This window comes from Dermacentor silvarum, chromosome 6 (assembly GCF_013339745.2).
Source record: "Dermacentor silvarum isolate Dsil-2018 chromosome 6, BIME_Dsil_1.4, whole genome shotgun sequence".
NCBI lineage: Eukaryota > Metazoa > Arthropoda > Arachnida > Ixodida > Ixodidae > Dermacentor > Dermacentor silvarum.
Window position 1 is genome coordinate 98534472 of NC_051159.1, and position 27587 is coordinate 98562058.

At 44.0% G+C, this 27587-nt stretch overlaps 2 protein-coding genes across 5 annotated transcripts in view; one reads left to right on the forward strand and one right to left on the reverse strand.

Annotated features, from left to right (window-relative positions):
* The first annotated feature begins 4163 nt into the window (after positions 1-4163).
* On the forward strand, positions 4164-19251 carry LOC119455747 (palmitoyltransferase ZDHHC23). 4 transcript variants are annotated; one of them, XM_037717180.2, is made up of 5 exons: positions 4164-4554; positions 4909-5163; positions 7705-8061; positions 10274-10450; positions 18567-19251. In XM_037717180.2, the coding sequence occupies exons 1-5, from the start codon at positions 4421-4423 to the stop codon at positions 18589-18591; spliced, it is 948 nt and encodes a 315-aa protein (XP_037573108.1). In that variant the 5' UTR covers positions 4164-4420; the 3' UTR covers positions 18592-19251. The 4 variants fall into 4 exon arrangements, with proteins under 4 accessions (XP_037573108.1, XP_037573109.1, XP_037573105.1 ...); XM_037717181.2 differs by lacking the exon at positions 18567-19251 and adding an exon at positions 14909-16325 and having other exon boundaries at positions 4165-4490; XM_037717177.2 differs by lacking the exon at positions 18567-19251 and adding an exon at positions 14909-16325 and having other exon boundaries at positions 4166-4554.
* A 2524-nt stretch (positions 19252-21775) lies between these two features.
* LOC119455745 (zinc finger protein 425) overlaps positions 21776-27587 on the reverse strand; it is a 28195-nt gene continuing 22383 nt past the window's right edge. The window contains exon 11 of the mRNA XM_037717174.2: positions 21776-26275. The gene's annotated coding sequence lies outside the window, so the exon portion shown is untranslated. The remainder of the gene's footprint in view (positions 26276-27587) is intronic.

Here is a 27587-nt window from a genome sequence, read left to right on the forward strand (position 1 = left end):
TAGCAGCAGCAGCAGCAGTATAAGTAGTAGCGGTAGTAGTAGTAGTTGTTGTAAGACAGTGGTGATAGTAGTAGTAGTAGTAGTAGAAGTAGTAGTAGTAGTAGTAGTAGTAGTAGTAGTAGTAGCAGCAGTAGTAGTATAGTTGTGACACAGTGGTAGTAGTAGTAGTAGTAGTAGTAGTAGCAGCAGCAGTAGTAGTAGTAGATAGCAGTAGTAGTAGTAAGTCAGTGGTGGTGGTAGTAGTAGTAGTAGCAGCAGCAGCAGTAGTAGTAGCAGCAGCAGCAGTAGTAGTAGTAGTTGTTGTAACACAGTGGTAGTAGTAGTAGTAGTAGCAGCAGCAGCAGTAGCAGTAGTTGTAAGACAGTGGTGGTGGTAGTAGTAGTAGTAGTAGTAGTAGTAGTAGTAGTAGTAGTAGTAGTAATAGTAGTAGTAGTAATAGTAGTAGTAGTAGTAGTAAGTCAGTGGTGGTGGTAGCAGTAGTAGTTATTTGGCTCGGGAGGAGTCGGGCAGCCTATAGAGGGAGGCGTTACGGCCATGCCATAGGGGTGCCTTCAAAGCGGAAAGGGCTGTAGGGCCGGAGGGGGAAGGGGGGGGGGGGGGGTGTAGAGACAGGGCGTAGCGCATGACGCCGGAAGTGTGCGGCCGAAAGTCAGTAGGAGGCGACGACGTGGTATTAGCGCGCCATATACACACTGCACTGTGTTTGAAGGAGTGCGAATGACGGTGGGTTAGGGAAGGTAGGGGCCGCCGTCCACCGGTGCGATTTTGGTGGAGTGCCGACGCAAGGGGATGAGAGCATCCAAGCCGTAGGAATGTGGCCAGGGGACAATGAGTTAGGACAATGTATTAATTCTTTTACGGCATACCTGGACCTCTGTTGGTATTTTGCCAGCGTCAGCGAATCTTTAGCTCAGGGGCTTCTATCCATAAATACATGTGAACGTAAAGAACGTTTTTCCCAGTAACCACTTTATCGAATTTGATGAGGTTTGTTCCATTAAAAAAAAAAAAAAAAAAAAACTCTAGTGGCTGTGGAAACAGATTGTTTTTAGACCATCAATTTCTTTTTTTAAAAAGACTTGAAAATTTCAAAAAGCTAATGTATCAGGTTTCGAACTCTCTACCCAAACAATAAAAACGATATCACAACTCGGTAAGCTGCACCAAATAATACACGTAAAGCGGACGAAAGTGCTTTATCGTCTTTATCGCAATAAAAAAAAAAAAAAGAAAGTGTTGTATTGCATGTCGCTCTGAAATATACCACTAATTTGTGAGTAAGACTTGCAATACCCTCATAAACACTAACAATTTCATCTAAGCTGTTAATTCATAGACAAATTTTTTCCGCTTTATATACATGTGCTCAAACAGATGCAGTTTACAAAACTACGACGTCAATTTCGGTGCAGAGTTACGGGTTTGTAAACTTCATTATTATTTTTTTTTTTGAAACTTACCAATTTTCGGAAATATCTGTAAAACGTTCCAGGTCATAGATCAAAATTTAGCTTCTTAGAGTCCCTAGAATTTAACCTTTCTCTCAAATGCAACAGATTTTATTGAAGTCATTCCAGCAGTTGTCTCATCAGAATATTCCTGCGTTTTACATGTACTTGAGTAGTGTTATGATCGGCTTGGAACTGCACCTGTCAAATGTGGGAATCGAGCCCGAGCGCCTTTCCCGTGACGAGATAATCCCCTTCATCCCCGAGAAAGCTTCTCACCTCTACGGAGCAGACGAAAACGGCGAGCTACCAAGAAGGAGGACCCGAGGAAGAGGAGGTCGTCAACTTGACCACCGGAGAGAGGACTTCCCCGAAGGAAACATCGGCCACCACGAGGGGATTTAAGGCCGTCCTGGCCCCCGTGTTAATCAGACCCGCTCGAGACTCGGATAGAGTCAAAACCATGTACCAATGAAGTGAATACAATCTTTTCTATTTTTCATCATCACGATGCCCGCCTTCATCGTCGTTTCCTTATTCCTGCGGGGACGACCCACCTCACCCGGTCGAGATTATATCAGTAGGAAAATCGGAGTTGGCCCGAGCTTTCATGTGTGATTTTCAGACGATGCTACACAAGAAGGCGAAAAGACGTAGCGTGAAGCAGTAGCGCACCCAGGATCTCTGCCAGGGGAGGGTTAAATTTTTGTGGGAGGGGGGGGGGGGAAGCAAGGACTTTGCATAATATGCAATTTCCGTGCTTTAGCCAGAGGAATCCAACCGCAAATAAAATGCCTAATCATTATAATAATGACGCCAAGGATGATGACGATGTTTATTTCTTCAGCGTTTTACTCAAAGGAATTTAAGAGTGAATGACTAAATACAAGACAGTGATATATATATATATATATATATATATATATATATATATATATTGTAAGCACATTTCACGTACTTCATCGTTTCACGTACGCATTTCACGTACTTTACAAGGTTGCGCAAGTCGAACGTTGGCGATGGGGCGGGAACAACAGTGGATCGCCGTTGTTGCTGCTCCTGAAGTTCTTCGCGAATAATAGAGCGGATAAGAGCACGTAAATCAGAATGAGGTGGCATTGGAAGGTCGCTGTCACTGGTGAAGACGGAGGGCCTGAAGCTCGTCCAAGCGCTGGCACGTCGATGTAATATCTTGAACCGAGGTAGGATTTTGGACAGCTAAAGCGTTGAATGCGATGGAACCAATGCCTTTAAGAATATGGCGAATGCGGTCGGCTTCCGTCATTCCAACGTTGGCGCGGCGGCATAGAGCCAGGACATCTTCGATGTACGATGTATATGACTCTTGCGGAAGTTGAACACGCGCAGCGAGCTTCTGTTTGGCGACTTCTGAACGGCCAGATGAAGACGCGAAAATTTGCCGCAAGCTGGTAGTAAACGCTGACCAGTCGGTGAAGTCAGTTTCGTGGTTAAAATACCACGTCTTCGCAACGTGGGTCAGATAGAACGCGACGGTAGTCAACTTCTGTCTATCGGTCCACCCATTGGCCGAACTCACGCGATTGTTGTCGAGCCAGTCGTCGACGTCTTCCCCGCGGAGACCCGCAAAGACTGGTGGATCACGATGAGGGGTGGTAATGGTGCACGATGTCAGTGCAGCCGATGTCGTAGGAACAGGAGCGTCAGGGGTAGCGATAGTGCCGGCGGCCGACGCAGGGGTGGTCATAGCTGTGGGGGTGGCCGGGCGCAGGCGGCGACCGGAACGTAGCTCCAGGTAGGGCAGGAACGCAGGAGGACGTCGGGATCTTGACGCGCCTCCACCACTTTGAAAGACGGAGGACGACCAGGATAGGCAGCACTGGCAGACCCGTTTATTCCACCGGCACGGCCGAGGCTTCAACACGAAGAAGAGAAACAGGGATGATGATGGCTATATACAAATGAGAACGATGAAGTACGTGAAATGTGCTTACAATATATATATATATATATATATATATATATATATATATATATATATATATATATATATATATATAGTGTTTTGTTAATCATGAAAATTCGACCTCGAGCCACCTCCTGAATTGTAATGACAATGTGACCAGAGCGCTGAAGGTACACGTTGGACTGGTAGGGCTGGACGCGTGGGGGGGGGGGGGGGGGGGGGTTACAACACCCGAACCCCCCCCCCCCCCCCCCCATCGGTGCGCCACTGGCGTGAAGAAACTTCGCAGGAACCGAGCAGACCTCGTGCAAATACTGGTAGAAGCATTGAGCAGTGTGCAATTTAATCATAAAGGCCACAAACAATCAATAATTATAGTTCATTCCGTAGCGTATGACATCGCACCGAACGACTCACACTGTCGGATCCTGCCTGAGCAAGCATGTTATATTTTACACGTGCTTGATTTAGAGTAGTGGGTCTGTTTAGCCGGGGTCCCGCCAACCCAAGATGTGCTTGCACTTCAGCGCTGATGAAGTGGATCCTGCGCTGATGAAGCGGAGTGCAGATTCTACTCTATCATCTGCATACACTTGCTGTTCACAACCGCGTCCATTCGGTTAAATCGCACAAATAACTCTATGTTTAAACTTTGTTTGCTGGTCGCCAGATGGCGCTTCTTATTACTCAGCTTCAGGGAACCTTGTGGTACGTTTGTCTACGTAACGTACCCCCGCATAGAGAACTCGCAAAATTTCTCTAGTATGGCGGGTGGGTCTGCGCAAGGAGGGGTCGTGTGCGTCCGTTGCGAGAGGAGGTGTTCTGTGTTTGCGGCCCTTGCTGCGCTCTCTTCCTTTCAACTGATGACGAGTTCCCTTACTCCTCGCCAGTCTGCACCGCCCTCTCCCGTTGTCTGCAAATGCCCAGCGTAGTGGAGCACTCAGGCGCTTTTCGTCTCAGTGCCGTATAGAGCGTATTATTCCGCAGCCGCCCTGAGCGATAGAAATCGAGTAATGACAGCGCTGCTATGAAAACTGGTCACGGTGGGATGCATGATGACGACCCTCTTTGTTGCTGCGAGTACATCTCCGAAGTAGGCGAGCGATCTCACATTTTGGCATGTCTCTGCGACTGCGAAGCCTTAGATACCGCGTTTGACAGGTGAGTCCTCTTAATGCAATATTCTTGCTTATCGTTGTCAATGATGCCCGTAGCGTTATCGCATTGAAGGAGCTTTCAGCCGTTCACCTGCGGAGTTGCTTCGTTGTGGGAACTGATGAGAGGCTGGTTCTTACGAGGAAACATGTCCTTGTGTTATTGTTCGCCGGTGTTTGGCTGGTCCTCGCTCCGTCTTTCCTCAAGCACCCGGCTGGCTGGTGTCTTGGCGCTAAGCGGAAATATTCGAATGCGCTGAACGTGATGTGGGCGTCAATAAAATTTCCTAATCGTTTTCGATGTTGCGTAGCGTGCTGATCGCGGGCTCGTCTACCTTTTGTTCCTTCTCGCTTACTGCAGGCTCCTGAAGTGCCGTCGTGTTCCCGCACCTTACTGGTCGCTCGTCAAAGACACGGTGATGGACCGGATTCGGGTGCCTTGGCTCGGTGGCGCGAAGCGGGTGGAGACTGATGTCATCTCGCCGATTATCCTCCTACCCTCGGCCCTTTTACTGGCCTGCCATAGCTGGACAATGCTCATGATTACCTTTTCGGCACTGCCGTTTGCTCTCTTCTTCATACATCGACGGTGTTCCAGGAACAGAACGAGAACAAAGTACGTAGCTTTTGTCTTGCGACGTTGAACGTACTCAACACAGTGACTTGAGGCATACGCGCCCGCCAAACGCTTAACATTGCCCACTGATGTTAGTACTTTTTACACTATTGCCGAGGTTACGTTCATTGAATGCTGATTATGTGCGCGCACTAGGATTTGGTTGCGATTTTAGCTCTCACAGTAATCAAGGAAGAATGTCGAGACTGTATGTACTAGACTGTAGAAATTGTAACATATATGTAACATGGTCTACACATGACCTTTGTCATCGTGGTGGTTGATAGTTATGAAACATGGCAGACATTTTGTTAATGTGCTGTCTGCATAGCTCAATAAAATATACCTAAGGAATCGCTAAGTATGTGCAGGATGCTGAATTTCACACAGTAAACCAAACATACCTCTGCAATATGTCGCATCAATGTATTTTTTTTTTTTCATACTAGGTTGTTTTATGTTTACCTCTGCAATATATTGCTTATTGCCAAGAACTATGGACCATCATGGCAGTATAGTGTGTGCCCAAAACTAACCAAAGTGTACATAAAATTCTCTTCCATTAATTCTGCGTCATCATTACAAATAATCAGTTGGTTATACCAGCATCACACGGCCACATTCAATCGCAATCGAAGCATATCTGGATCGAAATTCTCGACCGATACTGGCTCCCTCCTGCAGCTTGTGCAAAAGCCAGTCATGACTGATAAATTTGATCCAGATTGGGCTCAATTGCGATGAAAAGTGCACTGTGTGACACCCATATAATATTGTTGTTTATATTAACCAGTGGTTTCAACATATGCAATAAAATCAACTTTCAGTTGCATGAAATACCTCACAGTGGCACTAAGTTCTTATCCGACAATGCAATAATTCACTGCAAATTACAGTCAACATTGCCATTGTACAAAGAAAACTGTTTTGTCAGTCTAAGTTCAGCTTTGTCTAGGGTTGATGTTTTGCAAGGGCTTACAACATACAAAGTATCGTCAGCAAAAGAAGCCTGCTTACAAAATCCTATGCATGCTAGTGTGTGTACAGGCTTATCATCCAGGCTTTGTTACCTAATGTGAGGACAACCCATGGACGTTCATAAATCATTTATGAAGCACCCAAGTTATTGGTGGCTCTTAGTAACCCATGCTCAACTAGTGAATTTATCCTGCTTGTACTTTGTCAGGCGATCGGGGGGTGGCCACAGAATGTTTTGGCATGCTATCATAGGCTCATCATATATGTGGACTGCCATATGCTAGTATACATTATTGCCTGCCCTTGGTGCAAAGAAATGGATTCAGAATGGTTGTGCTCATAGCATTTGCTGCTTCACCTTACCAGGCCTGCTTCACTGGGGTGCAACAGTGGCAGCTTCTTACAACAGTAGTGTTTATGGGCTCTTGATTTGCTTGAATGCATTTTGAGCCGTTTGCATCTGACATAACATGTTTAGTAGATACTGGTTCATGTCAGCACACAGTGACTACTGGAGAACCACCACATCTGGTGAGCAGTGTGTCTTTACATAATGCTTTATGCACCAGAAACATTTCAGAATCATTCAATGTTTGCCTGAGGGTTAAGTGCTATGTTTTGTCCTTTAGCCAAGGCACATTATGCAAGTGTTATTATGCAAGTGTAGAGCAACTGGTATGCTTTGATAAATGTTTGAGGTTCGTACGTACTACGAGCCTCTGTCACAACCCTTGAGTCACCCTAGGGTTCTTAACCTGTATGCTTAAGGGTTATGTGCTGCATAGTGTAATCTTTTTGAGCCTATCATTCTAAACACTTTTGGAGGCATGAAAAGGAAGAGTCGCAGCACCCAGGTCTCCACAGTTATGCAAACTATTGCTTTCTTCCTTAAGCTTTCTTGCAAACTATTGCTTATGCAAACTATCAGTTATGCAAACTATTGCTTTCTTCCTCTGCATGTTCATGTGTATTTAATCTATAAAATGTTTTGTTCTTTCATGACCCATTAATTAAAGGGCACGCTTGCATCAAAAACTGCCTACATAATTAGTCAGAAGTAGGCTAATCTTCAGGACAAGAGGTTGGAAATGTAAAATTTAGTTGCATAAAATGCTGCAAATATTTGTAAGCTTTGCCACTAGTGCAAGCAACCCTCTTCCCTTTGCTCTGATGTCCTATTCTCTTAAATTTCTAGTGAGAACAGTGGAGTTGCTAGGTGCATACATGGAAAGCAGTGACATATCACCAGTGCAGGCACACAAGACACTAGGCCAGCCTACCCTGCGAGAAACCATAAAATATAATACTAAAAGAGTTCAGTAGGTTTGTGAGCCACCAGTGTTGCTAAATGTTGAGTTTCTTTGCAATGAGACTGGCATGCTGCATGGAATTCAGAAGTACGGTGCTAACTTTGGCGTGTGAGCACCATAGTGCACCTAGGTAGAGAAATTTGGCTTTCTTGCAGTGCCCATGGTCTTTTTGTTTTCTCACTGAATGGAAGTTAGTTTGAGAAAACATCTTGTGCCCTTGTTCCATGACTCCCTGTCTACCTCTTGTTGCCAGGTTCTTCCTGTCATGGACTGTGTCATCCCTAGTGGTGCTGCTCGGCGTATTCCAGCTTGAAGTGGTACCCTACCTAGAGATTCTCTTCTCTGAGAACACTGTGCTCATGCTGGCAGTTGCCTTCACCTGCCTGTGTGCGTACCTAGTGCACAACTGCCCGCCTGACGTCTTGGCCCCAAGTGTCGCCGCGGAGCCTGTGGCCAAGTCAGCCGAAGCGACTGCGTGCAGTGTCAGTGTGCCCTACACAGAGACTGAGGATTCCAAGTGCTCTGTGTGCCAAGTGGTGCAGCCGCCACGCTGCAGCCATTGCCACCTCTGTGGTCGCTGCTTCCTCAAGAGGGATCACCACTGTGTCTGGTGAGCTACGTGCTTTTGCTGGCAAAAGGCAGTCAGCAACTCACTACTTGCTTTGTGGGGTTAATAAGTTTGTGTAGTGAGCAAATTCTCACATCACAAACCGCATCCCACAATTCTCTGCCCACATAAGACACAGGCCGACTACAGCGGGTTGTGCTTTTGGAAACAATGCGAATGAAAACACGAGCAGAAACACTCAGAAAGGGAAATTGTTGCTCTTTATGTACATCTATGCCAGCTAGACAAAATACAAGGAATAGCTCCTTGAAGTGATTACACTAAGGAATGAAAAATGAATATTCAACTCGCCATGTAGGCTTACTGAGCGAATGTTTACCCATGCCAAAATCTGAGGCCTAGGTCGTGATTGGTTTGGTTCACTGGAATATGCTGTATACGAGCAATCACATTTACCCATGGTGGTGCCATGCTCTCAAAGTGAATGATACAGTCATGCGAAGCTCACTGAACCATTCAAAGAGTAAAAAACAAATTCCTCTCATACCACCTGAACCAGCAGTGGAGTGCTCAAAACATTTCCTATTGTAGCTGCCTAAATCTGACAAATTGGCTCCTGCTGTCATGTGTATGTCAAGCGGTATTCATACAGGGAACTTCTCCCAGGGATAATGGGCGCTGGGGCCATCCATGATGCCGTTTTTGGCAAGCCTCTTCCTCCCCTCTCGTGCTTCCTCCGAGCAGATGCACGCATGAAGGCTGGGTGCTTCTTCTTCCCCGGGGATGGGGGAGCATTATAGCTCTCAAGAAAACACTCCCCCATCCACGTGGGAAGCTCCAAGGAGCCACGCTGCCTGATGAAGGTGTGACATAGTGGTGACGTGGTGTGCTCTCCTTCCAACAGGGATGCGGATTTCTCTCTATGTTTCATACTGCTTCATGCATGGAAGACTTGTATCTGGGGATGTGAAAGAGTGAAGCGTCCCTGTGGCTTGTAGTGTTGAAGGCTAACATTGTAGTACAAGAAGGTTGTGAATCTTATGGCTGTGATAGGTGTCGTAATATGTAAAATATAAACGATCCATGCCATCACAGCCTTCTTCGGCTAAATGAATAAACACAGCTTTGAAAGAATACAAATATAAACCGATACAGTGTTGTTATTTAATTGCCCCTTCAAAATTGCAAGTTTAAGCTTGAGTGGAACTGTATGAACAAAAATAAATCCAACCGTGCATGCCATTGTGCACACTGTTGCTGGTAGCAGGCTTGTCATAAAATATAAAGATTATGCATGCAACAAAAACAGCAACAGAAACATGAGGGATAAGCTCTTGTTTTCCTGTGGTTCTCAGATCATAGAGTTGCACAAATATAGGGCTTTCTGCGACACATTATTTTCTGGTGCCTTGAAAGTAAGAGGGCGATTCAGAAAGTAATGCCTCCAAGCCCACTACTTGGCCAATAGTGCTGCAAACATTTTGAGCTTTTTATCATTAATGCACTGATGTTTAAGCTATAGAATATCACTTGCCTCACCTTCCTATCTCTTCTTGTTCCAGAGTAATCAAGCAATCCATGGCACCCAGTGGTGACATTCAGTTGAAACAGTGGGCTGTAATTGAATTTCTGACTGCGGAAGGTTGGTGGCTTATGTGGAGATTTGATGCGGCTGGAGTTTGGTCTTTCACAGTCCTTGTCCACCTCCGCACAGTGCTGACGTTAACACATGCATCACCGTAAACTGCAGTCAGACAACGATGAATTTTGATGGGTGCACAAGCTTCCACAGTTAGAAGTTCAGTTACAGCCAGCTGTTTCAACCTGACGTCACCACTGGATGCCATGCATTGCTCAATTACTCGGGAATGAGAAGGGATAGGAAGGTGAGGCAAGTGACATTCTATAGCTTAAACACCAGTGCATTAATGATAGAGTTCAAAATATTTGCAGTACTATTGGCAAAGTAGTAAGCTTGGAGGCATTACTTTCTGAATCGCCCTCGTACAATGGATTATCGCTACTCAACTGTTCCAGAGAAAGACCACATAGCATTGCTATCGTACTGGAAAAATACAAAACCATGTTGCTTGCCTTGGGATATGGTTATTGATATGCAGATGTTTTAGTGCATGCTGAGAGGCCCAAATAATGCAATAATTAATTACCACATTGTGGAGTGGTCAATCGCCTTTTCTCACGTGTAAGTTCCATGTTATGTTAAGCACATCGCTTTTTAATCACATGGTGCCAGGTTGGACACCTGCATTGGTGAGAAGAACCATCGAGCTTTCATCCTTGGCCTGGTTGGCTTGCTGGTGTCTCTGGTGTACGGCGCAAACCTTACCCTGACTACTGTCTGTCGGCCAAAGATGCTTTGGGACACCTTTCTCATTCCAGACAACTGCTTCGAGGTTTATGAAGACATTCAGTGAGTGCACTTCCTTTGTGGCTGCATGCAAGACTGGTTTGCCTGTCTAAAAAATGGTTACTTACTTTTCTCCATGTTCCTATCTAAGACAGGATTTTTACTTTTTTTTTTTTTTGGCTTTTAGACCTGACAGCATTAAGAACACATTAGAGCTGCAGAAATGCAATATAAGCCTATCAACCGATCAAAAAAAAAAAAAACATTTACTAAGGCATTCTCGAAGACAAAGCCCATTGCATACTCATATAATGCTTATGCTTTACGAGCGGCAAAATCTCTCGCCATATTGCTTGCTGCGAGACCGCTGATCCTGCATACGAAAGGTGAAGGGTTGAATATTCAGAACTTTAATCTTTATTACTATTACAGTAGTTTGATAACATGCAAATAACTCTTATTAATCATCTACACGAACCTACACATATTACATCGCCTGCACCCCACAGCCTACAGGGACGAATGCCCGTGGTGTGGGGCCACACCAACCCTATACCACATTACGTGGGAGTGCACGCTACACAACATAGAAAACCATGACACGAACACCACGAGGGAGCAATGGGAGGCACTGCTGTCCAGCTCGGCCCTTGACGACCAGCTCAAGCTGATCCAGAGAGCAGAGAAGATGGCAAGAGCCAGCGGAGCCCTGGACTAGGGGCCCCGACCATTAGCGATGCCCCATTGGGGCAAGACAAAACTATATTTGAATTAAAGTTTATCTATCTATCTATCTATCATCTACATGAATTCCAAGAGCAAAATTGCTGTTTATTGCCAGGTTTGCAACAGCAGATGGCCGCAGTTTTCATTTTCTTTTTTTCATGTTCGATATGCATAGAGGTGGCAGATCAGACCATATTTCTGCCTAAAGTCATGATTAGTTGTGGTAAAAACATGTTTCATTCAATTCAGCTGCACAGCTCATTTTATGCACCTCACTGTCGTCAAGAACATTTTTCAAGGTGGCAGAATTCATGTAGATGATTAGTAAGAGTTATTTGCATGCTATCAAACTACTGGAATAGTAATAAAGATTAAAGTTCTGAATATTCAACCCTTCATCTTTCGCATGCAGTATCTCAAAGTATATCTCAAAATGGCAGACCTTTGCACAACTTAGTTTCCTCTGGTGGCACTGCCGTACAGTCAGTCAAAAAAGCCTACAGACCACGAGATCTGAGAAAAGGCTGAATTTCTCCACAGCCTCACAATGCAGCCTGGTATTCTTATTTCCAGCCTCCACTCATACATATGAACAACATTGTGATGTACAGTTTTACTGGCTACTGTTACAGGCTGCTCAGAAATTTCAATGTTTTCCCGAGATCCTGTGGTCCGTTAACTTTTGTGGTCGACTGTACATTTGGTGATCAAAAGTATGACAGCCAGTAGATTTGAGAAAAAAACAAAACAAATTTCTTTCTAAAACTCAAAGAGGAGTACAGTCTTGTCATTGCAGACACTGCAATGCATTAGTTTCATGTCGTTGGTTTTAGTTGCCACGAAATTTGTTTTTGCAGAACACCTGGTCTGCCTACTTTTCATCACGGGTCTACAGTGTATAACAGTTAACGAGCTCCAAAGTTGCTCTTTGTTCTTGCAATTTTGTTTGGCCACGTCAGATGGTAGTATGTATCCCTGCTCTGGAACTAGAGGTGTGCAAATATTTGAAACTTTCAAATAACGAATTGAATTGTGTCCTATTTGATTCTGTCTTCGAATTGAATAGTCACTGTTTGTAAATGCAAATATGTTTCAAATTTATTTCGACTATTTCAAAATGTAAACTGCGTCTAAATACTAAGCATAAAATTGGAGCTAAAGTACAGTAAATCTTTACCCCCCCTCCCACAGCCATAGTATAGACATAAAACATGAGAACTTGCGTAGTGGAGCAGGCTGTGTGACTTAGGTAGCCATACTTTACAGGCTGTACAGCGATCATTCGCACTCTCTGAAGAGCCCTGTGCATGCGAAGAACCTACTTGTATGCTTTTAATGCTTCAATTGTGCTTTTGATAAAGAATGCTTCAATTGTGCTTTTGATAAAGAATGCTTCATAATGTACTATGTAATGACAGAAACTTGCTAACTTTAATACAGGAATTTGAACATTGTTTTATATTAATTGTGATAACGACAGTTCGTTCTTCGAAAGCTATTTCATATTTAATTCGATTCTGGCACTATTCGATTGGAATTAGATTCGGTCTCAAAAATCACTATTCACACACCCTTATCTTGAACACTTCTTTCTCCAAGGCCATAAAGCAAGAATAAGCAGTAAAGACACATAATTAGGGACATTTAGGTTTTGCGTACGTAAAGTTAAGGAATGCAAACCGCTGGGCTTACAAAAGAATGCAGAAAGGTATACAAAAGAACCCCAAAGAGGTACAAAAGAATGCAAGTTGGGCGGGGTGCTTTGCGTACACAAAATCAAAATCTCCATATTGATAGCCCATATAGACAGCCAGATAATGTTGCACAGGGAGAGATGTTTAAAGCAGCCACAGAGTTTAGACTACTGTTGACCTCTCAGAGGGACACTACAGAAGAATTTTAATTTCAGCTGGATTGGTGAGCAGTACATTATGCTTATGGAACACCAAAAAGGTCACTTACCATGAGATGAAACTTGGCAAGCCAAAAGAGAGGCAATAACGAAAGATTAATGGTGATGGCACCTTTGAAGTTCCCACGCCATCTTTGTGTCATAGATTTTGAAAGAGGCTTCTTGAGCCTGGTAAACTGCTCATTGATGAATGGAAATGGCATTGCATTTTAGAGCAACTAAAGACATAACTTCTGCGTACTAATGACCCAAACACACAGAAAAAGTTGGCAATCGGTAACAAAGTTTAAGGAGAAGCTTGACCTTGTCTTTCTGTGCTATTGGTCAACCTCTTTTTGCTGAACAAATGCAAAATTAGCCTTGAAAAAATGTTTCATTCTAGATGGGTTTAGCGTTGCTGTATGTTGTCCTCTTAAACTGAAATAATTCAACCTTCTTGGGAATTGCAGAGTGCATGAAATATGTACCCCTATGTTCTCTGGATGTAAAAACCAGAAAAATCATGCATGCTGATGTCTTTTTTTCGCTGAAAATTGAAGCACCAAAGTCATGAACGAAAGAAAAAAGGATGCTTAGATTTAAGTAAATACCGTGACAAGTGTGAAGTATATGTGCATTGCTAAATGTCAATACTAATAACATTCGCCATTTGTAAACTGTTCTTGGTATTACTATGCTTTTTCTTTGCAAAACTCTATAAATACTACTTGGGTGGTAGCATACAAGGGCTAGGGTGAAATTTGTCAGTGCCATGTAATTATTAATCCATGATGATGAGTGAACTTCTAGAAAAGAAGTTTAAAACCAAAGGGGCATTAAAAAAAATCAATTTATGGTCTATTGCCCATGCCACTACTGTATTGATTGCCAAGGCAAAAGGTAGCACCAGATTCCTTCTGGTAGACTTTTTACAAATCTTCACAGCACACGTGGTGGAGCATAAATTTATTTGTGGCACCATTTACTCGGCATGCAAGCTTTCTAGCGTTTGTACCGTCACCACCAAATGGCACTGTTATGCTAAGATCGGTAGCTAGAGCCCAGATGTATATCCTTAAAAGCTTGGAGACAGAATGGAAGAGGTTAAGGAATCTCACAACCAAGTATAGGCTAAGTGGAAGTATATACAAGTAGACAACCTGGAGTCATCAAAAAGAGAGTGAGAGAAACAGAGACAGTAAATTAGGTGAAAAAGACAGAAACAAGAGAATATTTTATGGAACTTTATAAGGATGGTAAACAATAAATTGGGAAACTAAATTTGTACAGCACAAAGGGTAGTGTATTGCTTTTCGAGGCCTTAGCTGGCTGCCCAAAAATAAGAAAAAAATAAAACATGCAGGAGTAAATATTTGCAACAAGGTTAGACCTGTGTCTGGTGCTGAAAAAAATCCAGATGACTCGGCATATTATAATGGATGCTAAGATTTCCAGCCAGCCAGAACCATAGGGAACAATCTCCTACCAAAAGCGCTAGGATTTAAAGCTGATGGAAGTGTTAACTGGTCAGCAATAAACAGTAGCAAGAGATGATCGGAGCATTGGTGAGAAAAAAAAAAGGGCAGGGAAAAGGATGTATATGGGATTGTCAGATAGGTTGGTAATATTATGAGAAAAAGCAAAGATAAGTAGAATTTAGCATTACAATACACTTAAGGACTTCACTCACACAGCCTAGGTGGCTATTTGTCACCACCCTGATTCAAAGGGGTGGCATTAGCCACCATACTAAATGCCGTTAGCAATCATCATCACTATGGGTACAAATGCTTGAAGCACGCTGACATTAATCTAGTTATGCTGGAATTTGCCCTCCAATCCATTCTTGTTCTGTGGCCCCATTGTGCTGATGCCTGCACATCGTCTGTCTGTTACTTCTGCAGCATATCACTGTGTTTCGTGTCCGCCGTGTACGCACTGCTGGTGGCCATCCCGGTGGTACTTATGCTTCTCCAGCAGCTCTGGCTCGTCGCCATCAACACAACAATCTACGAGATGCGTCGGCACAGGATTGGCATTCACAGCCACGGTGTCTGCAGCAACTGCCGCTCATTCTGGTGTCCCAGTTGGAGGTAGCCTGTGCTGCTCCATGTGACGAGTCCTGGTGTTATCGTTTCTCTTGTGATCCGCTATCACTTCCAGATAACTATATTTATTTGCCATCATGGTCCATGGGTTCTTGCGAAATGTGTAGTTACTCATTCTTATCAGCTTGTGGCTGCATGCTGCCTTTATGCAAGCTCAGACCGGACTGAGGATCTACTCTTCTATCACATGAGGGCCAAGCATGTGGTGCTCTAAGTACATGTTCAACATGCTCGAGGAGTACCGAGACACATTTGCGACTGCATGAAACGTATCCAAGCATGTCTTAACTTCCGCCTGGTTTGTTTATGTGCTGCTTGCTTCAGGTCGTTTGTAAAACTTGATGAAATGTTATGTAGTATGTGCTTTCTTAGAGGGCATTAAGGTTACATGGTTGAAGTCTGTGGTTGCTTTGAGAGTCAAAACCAACGGACTCAAGAGCTAGTCATAGCTCATTTGTGAATTCTGTGCAGTCTAGACTGCGCACTTATTTTGTAGTGGTATGACTGAATCACCTCCACATAAGTACAGATATATAATTGCTTATGTATGAATGTTCTATGCATAGTGCTGTTAGGAAATTCTCTGCTTGGAACATTGCTAAAGCTGTCTGGGGACTATAAGCTAGAGGAACATTTGATTGAGTGCTTCAGTAATGGCAATGTAGAAATATTTTGACATGTTTAACCCATAGTAAACATTCAGCTTTTACTGAGTCTTAAACAGATGCAATCTCTGGAATACAAGACATTTTCTTTAATTACCCGCCAAAGGTATTGCGAAGGTATTGTAAAGAGAGCAGTAGGCAGCTAAGAGCACAGGCTGTGACTGCTATATTTAAGACTTCCCCTCAGGAATTACTGCTAGCTTCAACGATCTCTTATTACAGTTTTTTCTTCGTGATATAGCCCTTGTGAAATTCAATGCCTCTTGCATGGTCTTTCAGTTTGTGTTACGATCAAGTTGTGAAAACCAGCTGTGGTTGCCTTGAATGATAATGTTGCCTATGAAAGGCATGTACATAACTAAGTCAGGAATGTGTTTTTTCTTGCTTACTCCCCCCTAGTGATTTTCACGTTTACAGAGAGCTACACTTGTGGCTTTTCACAAGTATTATACACTGTGAAACGTTCCGTCTGTGTCAAGTACTTCATACTTACTTGTGTTACTGTGCCGCAAATTGCAGCGAAATAAAAACGACTTACTTCAAAAGTACACATTGCTTTATTACCAAAAATAACTGCTTCAATGATGCGAAAGTGGACACAGAAAAAGTGATAATGTTTATTCATGACAACAGACATAAAAAAAAATTAGAGTAGCCCTGTATGACAAGAGTTGTCTAGGAAGAATTAAGCAAAGCACTGAAGTGCTGCAAGAACTCTGGACACAAGCATGAAGGAAGGAAAGAAACTAGGAGGGAGCATGAAGTCACACAGCCAGCTTTTTCAAACAAGCTTTCTGTGAACTTGCTCAGTCTTTTTTTTTTTTTTTCCCCTCTCCTGTGCCTCCAAAAGTTGGCCCTTCATGTGACCTCTCCGTCTCAGCATGCGGTCTTGATGAACTTGGCCTAGAATGTTTGGTTTCTGGTAGGTTTTAATCAATGTGCACATGTTCGGGCACTCTACACATTTTCTCCTAATATGCTTTTGCAACTTGGGTTGCAAAAGCACAGCAGTAGCAGATACCCAAAGCTATTGCAATATGATCACATGCTGGACTGCCTTCAATTTTAGAGCGCAGCTCTTAGGCGTTCATTCCAACGACGGTCATTGGTGGAGTTGGCGGCGTAACCAAGCGAACGCGAAGCGAGAGATGAGACGCGAGCCGCGAATGCCGGAGACCAATGAGAGTGGGCCTTTCATTGACATCCTCGCTGGAAACTGGTATTATGTGGACCCACCCGACCGCACAACACGTACTCGTATCTGGTCTCAGCCGGATTGCTCGTTTCGTACTGTCGTCATCTTTAGCTCACGCTTGTTTGGTTAGCTTGGTTTGGTCTTGTTCGCGCTTGTTTCGATTGTCATGGTTTGCGATTGTTTTTTACGATAATGAGTCTCAACCGAGACGTCCTGATGGAAAGGTTTTTGGAGACAGTGCACCATATCCGATTCCGTACGACAAGACGGACCCTGAATATAAGGATGCGGAGGAGACACCCAGTACCTCATTCTCGACTTTGGAATGCGGCGACACCGCAACAAAAGAGAGCACACTAACATGATTATGACCAGTGGCAATGACGTCATCTTCATAAGACATGACTCGCGTTAAGAACAAAGGATGAAGAATGCAAACACAGCGCCGACCTGTCAGCAGATGAAGGAAAAAGCACGCAACATCTCACATCTACAAAGAGGAGGCGAGATTTTCATGCTGTCATGTGAGTGTCGCAGCGGCTCGCCACCATTTGGTGTGGCCGCTCTGCCACAGCTGCGTTTCAAAACCGGCGGCGCGCCGCGCTCGTTTTACCGCTAGTGTGTATGAAGCTTTCTGCGGCGACGATCGCTCCGAGATAGTGCCAGTAGCGCACATCGTCTGTTCACCGATAACACCATCGATAGGGTATGCGGCAAGCGCATCAAAACAAAATTCTGCATGAGCGGAGGTCTGTCTGAGGCAGCTGCACACTGCCTCTCCGATCTCCTGATTAGCGAGTCAGTCGCTCTACACTTCGCTTCGTTACCAACATGCCGCATGAGACAGATTGTCCGCACCAGCCAATATATTGTGAAATGAGAACATGCAGTAGCGCACCCAGGATCTCTGCCGGGGGGGGGGGGGGGGGGGGTTGAATTTTTGTGGTGGTGGGAGGGGAAGCAAGCACTTTGCATAATATGCAATTTCCCTGCTTTAGCCAGAGGAATCCAACAGCAAATAAAATGCCTAATAATTATAATATAATGACACCAAGGATGATGATGTTTATTTCTTCAGCGTGTAACGCAAAGTAATTTAAGAGTGAATGAATAAATACAAGACAGTGATAGTGTTTTTGTTAATTTGGAAAATTAAACCTCAAGCCACCTCCTGAATTGTAATGACAATGTAAACAGAGCACTGAAGGTACACAGTGGACTGGTGGGGCTGGACGAGTGAGGGGGGGGGATTACAACACCTTCCTCCCCCCCCCCTTGTCGGTGCGCCACTGAGAACACGTATAGAGCAGCGCTCACATTTTGCATTAGGGAGTATTGTAATCGTCGGTGAATTTTTATTTTAGATTGTCATGTTCCCGCGTAGTTTGTTTCTTTCCTCCATGGTTACAAGGCTTGAGAATGCACTCCATTCGATACAATCACATTCTGCTATCAATTGGAATAATATATCTGGCCGGTGAGGGCTGCCACTCATCACTCTGCATAATTTGCCGAGATTTGAGCTTTTGTTTTGTTTGCGACAGTGGGCTTGAACAAACAGCACTCCTCTGAGCTCTTAAAACATTGCATGCAGGTTTTCTTGGAATATGCCCTACTGAAAAGGTTACCAAGGTCGAGTTATGTGAGTAATGCTGTCACAGTGACCTGAAAGATACGCAACCTTTCAAGCAAAAGTGAGGATCAGCAACTTTTTTAATAATTGCTTTGATTTTCAAGTTGTCACATAACAGCTTAAAATTTCATGGCTCCGTAGTGTTGAGATGAATGTAGCATTATATAAGTGATGGCCAGCACAATGGTCTGCCAAGCAACGTTCCACACAGATGCTAGAACAAATGTACAAATAAAAAATTTTGTTACAAAAATAGCTGTACAATAAAAAAGAATTGTGGCTAGGAGCAGCAGTCTACCACATTTTCTGCAAAGGGACTTATCAGAGTGTGCTGAAATAAAGATGCTGCACATCTAGCACTATCGAGAGATAAGGCCTGTACACACTCCAATGTAATGTATGCATGGATCAACACAGTCAGGTGCGCCCTACATGACAGTGCAAATGACAGCATTCAACATATGCCAGTGTCGGCAGCATACTGGAAATACTGGACATAATGTAAGCCTTTATAGACAGTGCACTTCAGAAGACAGCTATCACGACTCTCGGCTGTAGTGACCTTTGCCCATCAGTAACACTCCTAGGTGATTCCTCAGATAAATATTCCTCAACCAGGAGCTTTCAGCCTGGAATGAGCTTGTGTAGGGCCAAGTTTCTCAAATGCTTATGGCAGGAATAGTTAAAGGAATGCTACTGACGTGCAGTGACCACTTCATTCGAAGGGCCGCAGTTTCCTTCAATTTGTAGTCAAAAATCTTCAAGTTGAGGCCCAATACAGGAGTTAGTCAATGTCCAGTTTCACTGCATCTAACTTCTACATTCACAAATGCACCTCAACTCCAGTCTCTTCAACTCAAATAGTGCCATCCCTCAGCTGAGGAGGTCTGTGCACTCCAGTAACGCTCCCTGTGATCTATTGATGAGCTACTTGAAAAATAACTCCAGTCAGTACCTTCGGTCAAACACCGGAAGTGGACGATTATAAAATTAGGAATACTTGAGGAGCCTCACTAAAGTGTAGCGAGTACTTCAATTGAAGGGTTACAAGGCGTTCTGGAACATTCAGCATATTCAAAGCGTATGTAGATGCAGACGTAAATTAATTGTAGCCACACTCGAGCGTATGCATGACAATGCCTTGGGCATATTAAACTTGGGCATACTGCACTCATTAAATAACACGTACTAGAAAAATGCACAGAGGGCTGAGTAGAGCAAGCGTTAGGAGGAACAGTGGTATAAATTGTAAAGCCATGATGCACAGTTTTAAGTTTTGTGAATGTGAACATGTAAGTTGCACCTTTTTGTGCCGTCAATGTGAACTGATGACTGTTTTCAGCCAAAGCTTTGAGCAAATCGCTGACACATGGTGACACTTCTTGCTCCTTTATTTGGCGTAGCAGGTAATGTGGTGTCAAGCTTTCACAGTCAGCCAAATGTGCAGAAAATGTTTTTTTTCAGCCCACTTAAAACAGCGCTGTGATGATACAGTTGGCTTCCGTCACATTAAAAAAAGTTTCATACCGTTACAGACATCCAACTGCCACCTGAATCGTTGGCAATAGATGGATTTCTCTATGACTTGCAGTGCATCTGTCAAAAACACAATAAAAATTTTTAATGTGTTTTTAATGTGTTAATGTGTAATGAGAAACACTGTACGATTCAGCGTCCGATACAATTTTACTCGCTGGACGCCATATCGGACACCGAATCGTACTGTGCTTCTCTCCTACTTCATGGTATGAAGTTCAGGGGATGCGATCATTATGCAAGAAAAAAGAAAAAACACACTTCTTGATTGGAAAAGTGGGGGTTTCATTATGCAAGTAAATACGGTATCGATAATTTAATCACAATTTTTTCTTAGTAATGCTCTGAAAATTGTCGAATTGAAGGCTTCATGAACAACACTACTCATTGCTTTAAAGCACTTTAAATAAAAAAATGAGCTGCTGGTTAACACGAGAATCCATGGCAAGTGATCACCACAAAAGGACACAAACCACATGAATGATGAGACATTGACAGCTTTACATCCATACAGTGCTGATTGCCTGCCATGGATTTGCTATTTCAACTCGCTGAAAACAGTCCGTGAGCCACAAGGACTTTGTTGAAGCCAAAGGGACCAAGTTTAGACAAATACAGGTAACTTCGAATCATTGTTATGCTTGCTTAAAATCATACTGGCATTGTATGCAAACGCTAAAGCCACATTTTCTAGTTATCTTGCACCCTGTTTTGCAAGGTTACTACGCTACGATTTTTCGCCAAAACGCAAACGCAAGGCCATGGAGAAATTCAGCCAAGACAGAACGTTGAATTCACCGCTGCAGCTGTTCGGGCATCCCACAACATCACATGGACGTGGCATTACCTGTTATACTTTGAGTTTGTGCGAGTTTCGGGAGCCTACAAAGCCAGTGCAACACTACGTGATAAAACAACTGAAACACTGAAGCGAAACCTTTTGTCCGCCCGCATCATTGTCAAGCGTAACGTCAATTGGTTCTTTTTTCTACGAATAGAACTGGATAAGTAACGTTTTCTTCCATCTTGTAATGAAATCCAATGATATTTTTATTATGAACGGTTGAGTAATAGTGGCAGAATTATGAGGAGAGCCGGGCTAGTACTTGAATGTCCCAGGGCAGTCTCAAATCGTGTCCTGCATTTACCTAAAATTCCCAAATACTAAAGCTCTGTTCACAATAACATTGAAATCTTAGACGTTCTGTAGCATTAATCTATCACTTTAGCTTGACACCAAATTTGTCTTTAGTGTCCTTTAAGTGAGGTTCAGTTTAATCATGGTTAGCATGCCCATATAAGTGGGGTACTGGTATGAAAGTATATGGCCATATATTTGTTGTCTTAATGAAAGGAGCCGCAAAATTCAGCCACATTCAAGAGTCTCATTGGTTAAAAGTACATACTTCAGCTTGCAAAGTCGAAAGTTAGAATCTGAAATGTTTGCCGATTAAAATTAATTGATGGCACATAATGCACAGGTGCATCAACCTTACCCCAAGCACAAGCAGTCGGTTCCCTAGAGTACAGCAGCAGTGCTAGGCAGTTTTATGAGGCATCTGACTCCGCAACCATTGCGTACAAAGCATGCAATGTATAAAGCAAGTTTTATTAAACGTATAAAGCCTCTAACAAAAAAAAAAAAAAAAATTTAAGGCAATGCATGCGGGTGCGTCCTACGACTGCTGCCGGAAGATGTATGCACTTCTTTCTCTCGGTTATGCTATGTGTGCCACTTGTTGAATGTCCTAACAGATTAAATTGCTGTTGGAGGTTCCACCAATATTTCCAAGATCATGCTGTTGCAATTACAGTAAAAATATAAAGAACAATGTCTCTTCTTGAAAGTGCGTGGCAGCCTCTTAAAGGCCAAGTGGAGAAAAATTGTGGACAGCATAAAAAGGCTATTTACAGAAACAGCCTCCATGCAAAATTTTACTTTTTAAATGAGTGGCTGTATCAAGAAAAGCTTGCAAAGGTGGACAGTTCTGTCCACCTTTGCAACCACAACAACGCTGCTGTTACCATCGGCACTATTTGGCCACCAATAGGAATATTCGACAATTGTCAGCCCTGCAGCTTAGTCAAGATTGCTTCAATAGCACATCCTACTACTCATTTATAAATGATTTAGCCAAAGTGAAAATTTTACTGCAGCTGGCCTTTAAGATGGTAAACATCATGAAGCTGCTTCTAGAGGTCCCGTGGAGATTTTGAGTCGACGTTATTATGACAAAATTAAACAATGAAAGGAAAGGAGAGATGGAAAAAGGATAGTTGGCACTGCAACTTTTTTTCTTTTTTTTTTATGGGCTTAATTTAACAATGAACGACAGCACCTTCTAGCCGGCTCTTTTTGTTCTTTGCCTTGCCTTTTATGCCAGTAGACTTCCTGCCAGAACATTCACCTTCACACTCATCATCTTTTGATATTCCTAGGTTGAAATAACGATGTTGCCTCATGGCACAGTAATACATCTGTAATAAAGACTTCTAGAATGCAGAAGCAGTCACTTCCAGTATCGTGGAATTATTAGTACAGCATTTATGTATGAGCACAAGTGCAGACCACTGTCTGATATCACCTCTAGTGAATCATTTCTCATGTAACATCTGAGCTTTTCTTTTCAAAAATTTAAGGTTAGCAAGTTGATAGGGATTTGTGGTTTCAATCGTGAATCCCTACCAACTTGCTTTGTGTTGGCCTTTTTATTCCTAGTGTTTTTCAAACCACAAGCTACGTTTATGGTTACCATGCCGAGACTGAGTACATCACACTTACTGCAGTGCATTCTCACAACATGACCCCAGAACATACAACCACTAACGGGTCACTAAGGAACAACGGGGGTGACGATACGTATCGTCACCCCCATTGTTGCTGTTGCTAAAATTAGCCTGTTTTAGCAGACACGCTGATGCGAGTGCTTGTCTGTGGGAAAAAAAAAAGAAATAGTTGAAGGTGCGGGTCTTACAACATCAGATATGTTAGAATGCCAGTTTGACAAGAACTTCAGAGGAGCCATGAACAGTGTAGACCGCTTATAACGTAAGTCGCCGGAGTCGCGAATATCCGCACTATAAGCAAGCGGTACGCACTATAACCAAAGCAACAATTTTCAAGGCCTGCACATATGCAAAACGTGCACCGAGCCGCCACGCGTATGCGACAGTCGAGGAATGCGGCTAGAATTCAATTTACAGTCGAATCTCGTTAATTTGAACCAAATCACGCGGCGGCGCCTCCGACCAGCATTGCTCTGGCACCACCATAGAGTAAAAGCTTAGGGGAGACCCCTCAATGTCGCGTGCGAACAAAAAAAAAAAAAAAAAACACGGCGGACATTTTACCCTCTCTCAAATGGCAAGGTCGCCGATTCTGCGTTGCGTCGGAACATGCGTGTACGTGCCGACGTCTCAGCCACGCTTCCGTAGCCACGCGTAGAAAATGGCAGTGAACCCTTCTTGCTCCTTTATGCTTCCTCTACTTTCTAGTCACGTGTTGACCTTGCACGCTGCGGCTACAGCGCAGAGGGAAGCAGCGCTGTCCCAGGCCGGCCGACGAAACTACCCACGCCGGCAAACGCCCGCTTCCCGATAACGGCAGAAAACGAAACTTCGGGGAGCTGGCGCCGGGCCGGCTGTAGCGGCGGGCGCGCAGGGTGACAGTCGAAAGTGAGGGAGCTAGGAAGGAGGGTGAGGGGAGCCACCGAAGCAGCGGAGTTGCCGAGGCGAAATTCGCTTCCCTGCCACCCTCCTCCCTCACATTTCACGGTCTCCGCGTGCACCCTTCGCCGTGCCGTGCGGGCGCCGCCCGCTCGCTCGCTGAAGTTTCGTTTACTGCCGTTATCGTGAAGCGAGGGTTGGCTGTTTCGTGGCCCTCGCTCGCTATGCGCGCCGTGATATTTCACGACTTGCACTCAAGATTCTGGTTTCAGCCTCACTGGCTGTTCGTTCGCACCACGTGCCCTTCTCCTCCACTCCTTGGGGCGCCCGTTTGAGAGGAGCGTTCGCCGTCTCTGCTGACTTCCGTACTCCCAGGCAGCCGCACTGTAACCGGTATTTCGTTTCCCGCAACTGCACTATAAGTGATACGTGTATACAGGGAGTGCTATGGGAAAATTAACGGGAGTCTGAAAAGACCGCACTATATCCGGTCCTACACTATAAGCAGTTACGTTATAAGTGGTCTATACTGTAGTTCCACGTTCAGGCAGACCAAATCAATTATGCATGTCCAAATAAGGTTGAATCAATGGAAGTTGACTGCAGTACTTGTTCCCTCTTATGAACCTTCTCAGTATGCCACTTTTGCCTTTCACGAGCTGGCCACGGGTAAATTTTTCTTTGTCCATGCCTGTTTATTACATGTTACTCTTTGACACTTGTACATCTCCGTATCGTTAACCATAAAAAAAATAGTTTCTTGCTTTTGCCACAGCACAATCTATCGTAATGTGGCCACTGTCACACAGTCTTGCAGTACTTGTGCTGTCGCCAACATTCGTGCACCTCACCGAACATGCACACACGCACGCACGCACACAGAAAAACGCCATAGTGTCCATAAAGACAAAGAAGAGCTATGTACAGGCATTCACGCTTGATTTTATCAGCAGAGTAGGTTAGCGTTACATGAAAAAGAAGGGCGATGATATGACACTGCAGATTATTCACACACACAAGATGATTACAACGACAGCAGTGTATACAATGTTGGCCAATCGGCTGGCTCCCTGTCAATGCCCTGACGACAATTGCACTCGCTGGATGATGTATAGAATGTAATCCACACATCTGGAGTTGCCAGCTTAGGCCTACTCTGGCTTGGCTCAGGAACTGTACCCCTGTTTCATCATTAGCATGTTCACTTCGATTAATGCACAGCCTCGACTCCCTGATTAAGCAGACAGCAGTGCAGATACATGCATGTCCCTGTCCCTTGAATCTTCGTGGAAGAATGCGGCATGCGTCATGTATCAAGGACAAAATTGTGTCTATCGACTACCTCCTACGAGTGGCTTAAAATTGAAAGAAGGGCGCAAAACAAACAGCGCTAAATGATCCCTGCACTACTACAAGCAAAGCACCTGATCCTGATTCCCAGTGGTGAACTCTGACCGGGGTAAATTGGTTGGCTGTGCTCCACTGAAAGGGCAATGAGTATCGTTGTAGTTGTAATTAGGTCTTCAAATTTGAGTTTTGAATTCAGATTTTGACAACAGCTAAGCAGAAAGTTACCACGTTATTAAGTTCATAGTATGCCAAATGTTTTTGTAACAAATTAGCCATGGCGTGTAATGATCACCATATTGACCCTGTCTGCTTTACTGGTAATGAATGTAACTAGTGCAGAAGTGGTACTTGAGCAGGAAATTGCTGATACTTCACTGAGTATGTGTGCTCGATAAGTCAGCAGTGGGTCTGTGCACTTTTTGAGGCAGAATAAACAAAGTTAATTCTTTAATAAGCAATTCCACAATAAATGCAACAATTTTGGACTGTTCAGCAGTAACTGGTGTGCATCATTGAAAAATGCTACAAACCACAAGTTCTTTAGCACTTTCCTTTTTGCAATGGCATCCTGCAATGGTAAATTGCATCGTGAGGGCCATTTTCACATGCCTTCTACTCATCTGCGGCTGTCAAGCCCTGGAGAAATCAACTGCCACCTTCTCACTCGCCACATCAGGTGGACAAAGAACCAAATGAACTTCAAACAACACTCTGAAGTTGAATCAGTGCAATGGGCTGTAGATTAAAGGAGGCTGTATCAGCAAACCACAAGACGAGCAGAAAGCACAGAAAAATGGCCTTAAGCTAGCTGCCCAGAACGCGAGGGAATGCTTGAAGTCTGCACTGCTGAGCACCTCAGGTGTGGTCCGCTGATCAAATGTAGAGAATTATCAACCCATGCCATTAGTGATGGTCACTTTCAAGGTGTGTTGACAAGGAGTGCACGTGACGGACGTATTCTGATAAGCTTGAAAACAGGCGGGTGTCAATGTATCACAAGAGAGTGTTCGAGCAGCACTGGCAATGCCAACCCTGTTGAGAGTTCTTGCAAATGATGGCAGCAGACTTGGAGCGCAGGGACGCAGCTCAGCTCAGGAGCAGCTCTGTCCCAGCAGCACCTGAAAACAATGATTCCTACTCTACAGCTGCACTTGACATTACCGTGGTCAGCCTATTTAAAGTCTACTACGAGATGAAAGCCTCTCCCCAGAATCTCCAATGATCCCTCCTTCCGTCGTCTTACATCAGCTGGCACCATCTTATGCCTGCAAATTTTCTGATCACATTACCATATTTTTGCGTGTATAATCCACACCAAAATTTGAAAAATTGACAGGAAATTTGGGGTATGGGTTTTTTGCCTTGAAGTGTAGTTTCCCAGCAGTGCTAATTTTGCCTTGAGGTGTGACTTCACGGCTGCGCACCAACTGCCGTGAAGCCGCACCTCAAGGCCATACAAAGTTTAGTTATCTCATAGGCAGCCTCATCCTCTACCCACCTCCACGTGTTGAAAGCCATGGAGGAAGGAAATATTTTCCTCTTCCTTGGTTGAAGCTCCCTTCTCCCCTCTCTCATGGTTGCCCATTCTCCTATTTCAGGTCACCATTTTGCGTTTCAGCTGTGTTAGTGCTAGTTAGCGAATAGCGCGCGTGGTGCCAGTGAACCAGAACTTGGTTCACGACGAACTGCACTCGACGGCAGCCATTTACAGCGCAGCAGAAGCTGAAGGTTATCAGCGACAGTGACGTCAAAGAGGTAGAGAACAGAGCCACTGGCTGAAGACTGGTCGCGAATCAAGACTGTTCTCGCAAAAATTTGAGCGCTGTTGTATGGAGCTATTTTCGCAGATTATATGCGCAGATTTTTTCTTTTTGGGGTGATGTAATTGGGGGTGCGGTTTATATGCAGAAAAATACGGAGTCTAATACTCTGCCATTCTTTACTGTATTTTCTTTTGGTGACCCATTCTGTTATGCTAAAAAGACTAACAGCTGTCCAGTGCATTCATGACCTGTCCCCCAACTCCATTTTCCCCTAATCTCAATTATAGTTGGTGACAACCTAACATTGAAGCGACAGACACACCACTTTGGAACTCAAAAGAATTTGTGTAAATAATTCCAGCCAATTGCAGAGGTAAACTTTTTTCGATATTAGCATCTCTCATTTTGCAGCGCTGAGGCACAAAAGGAAGGTGCAGCACAGTTTTGTGTGTAGAGCTTGAACTGAATTCTTGTGCTGTTGCTGTGAATAATACAAGTTACCAGTGTTTGCAGACTTCGGGTCTTTTCATGCCATGCCAGTAATTTTCTGTTCCATTACTTCCTGCAAGGTGCTTAAATAATCATTTTAAGTTTATTTGTTGGCCTACCACACATGATTACCAACTTACCTGGTAGGTGTGCTCAACTTATCTTTATATATCTGACG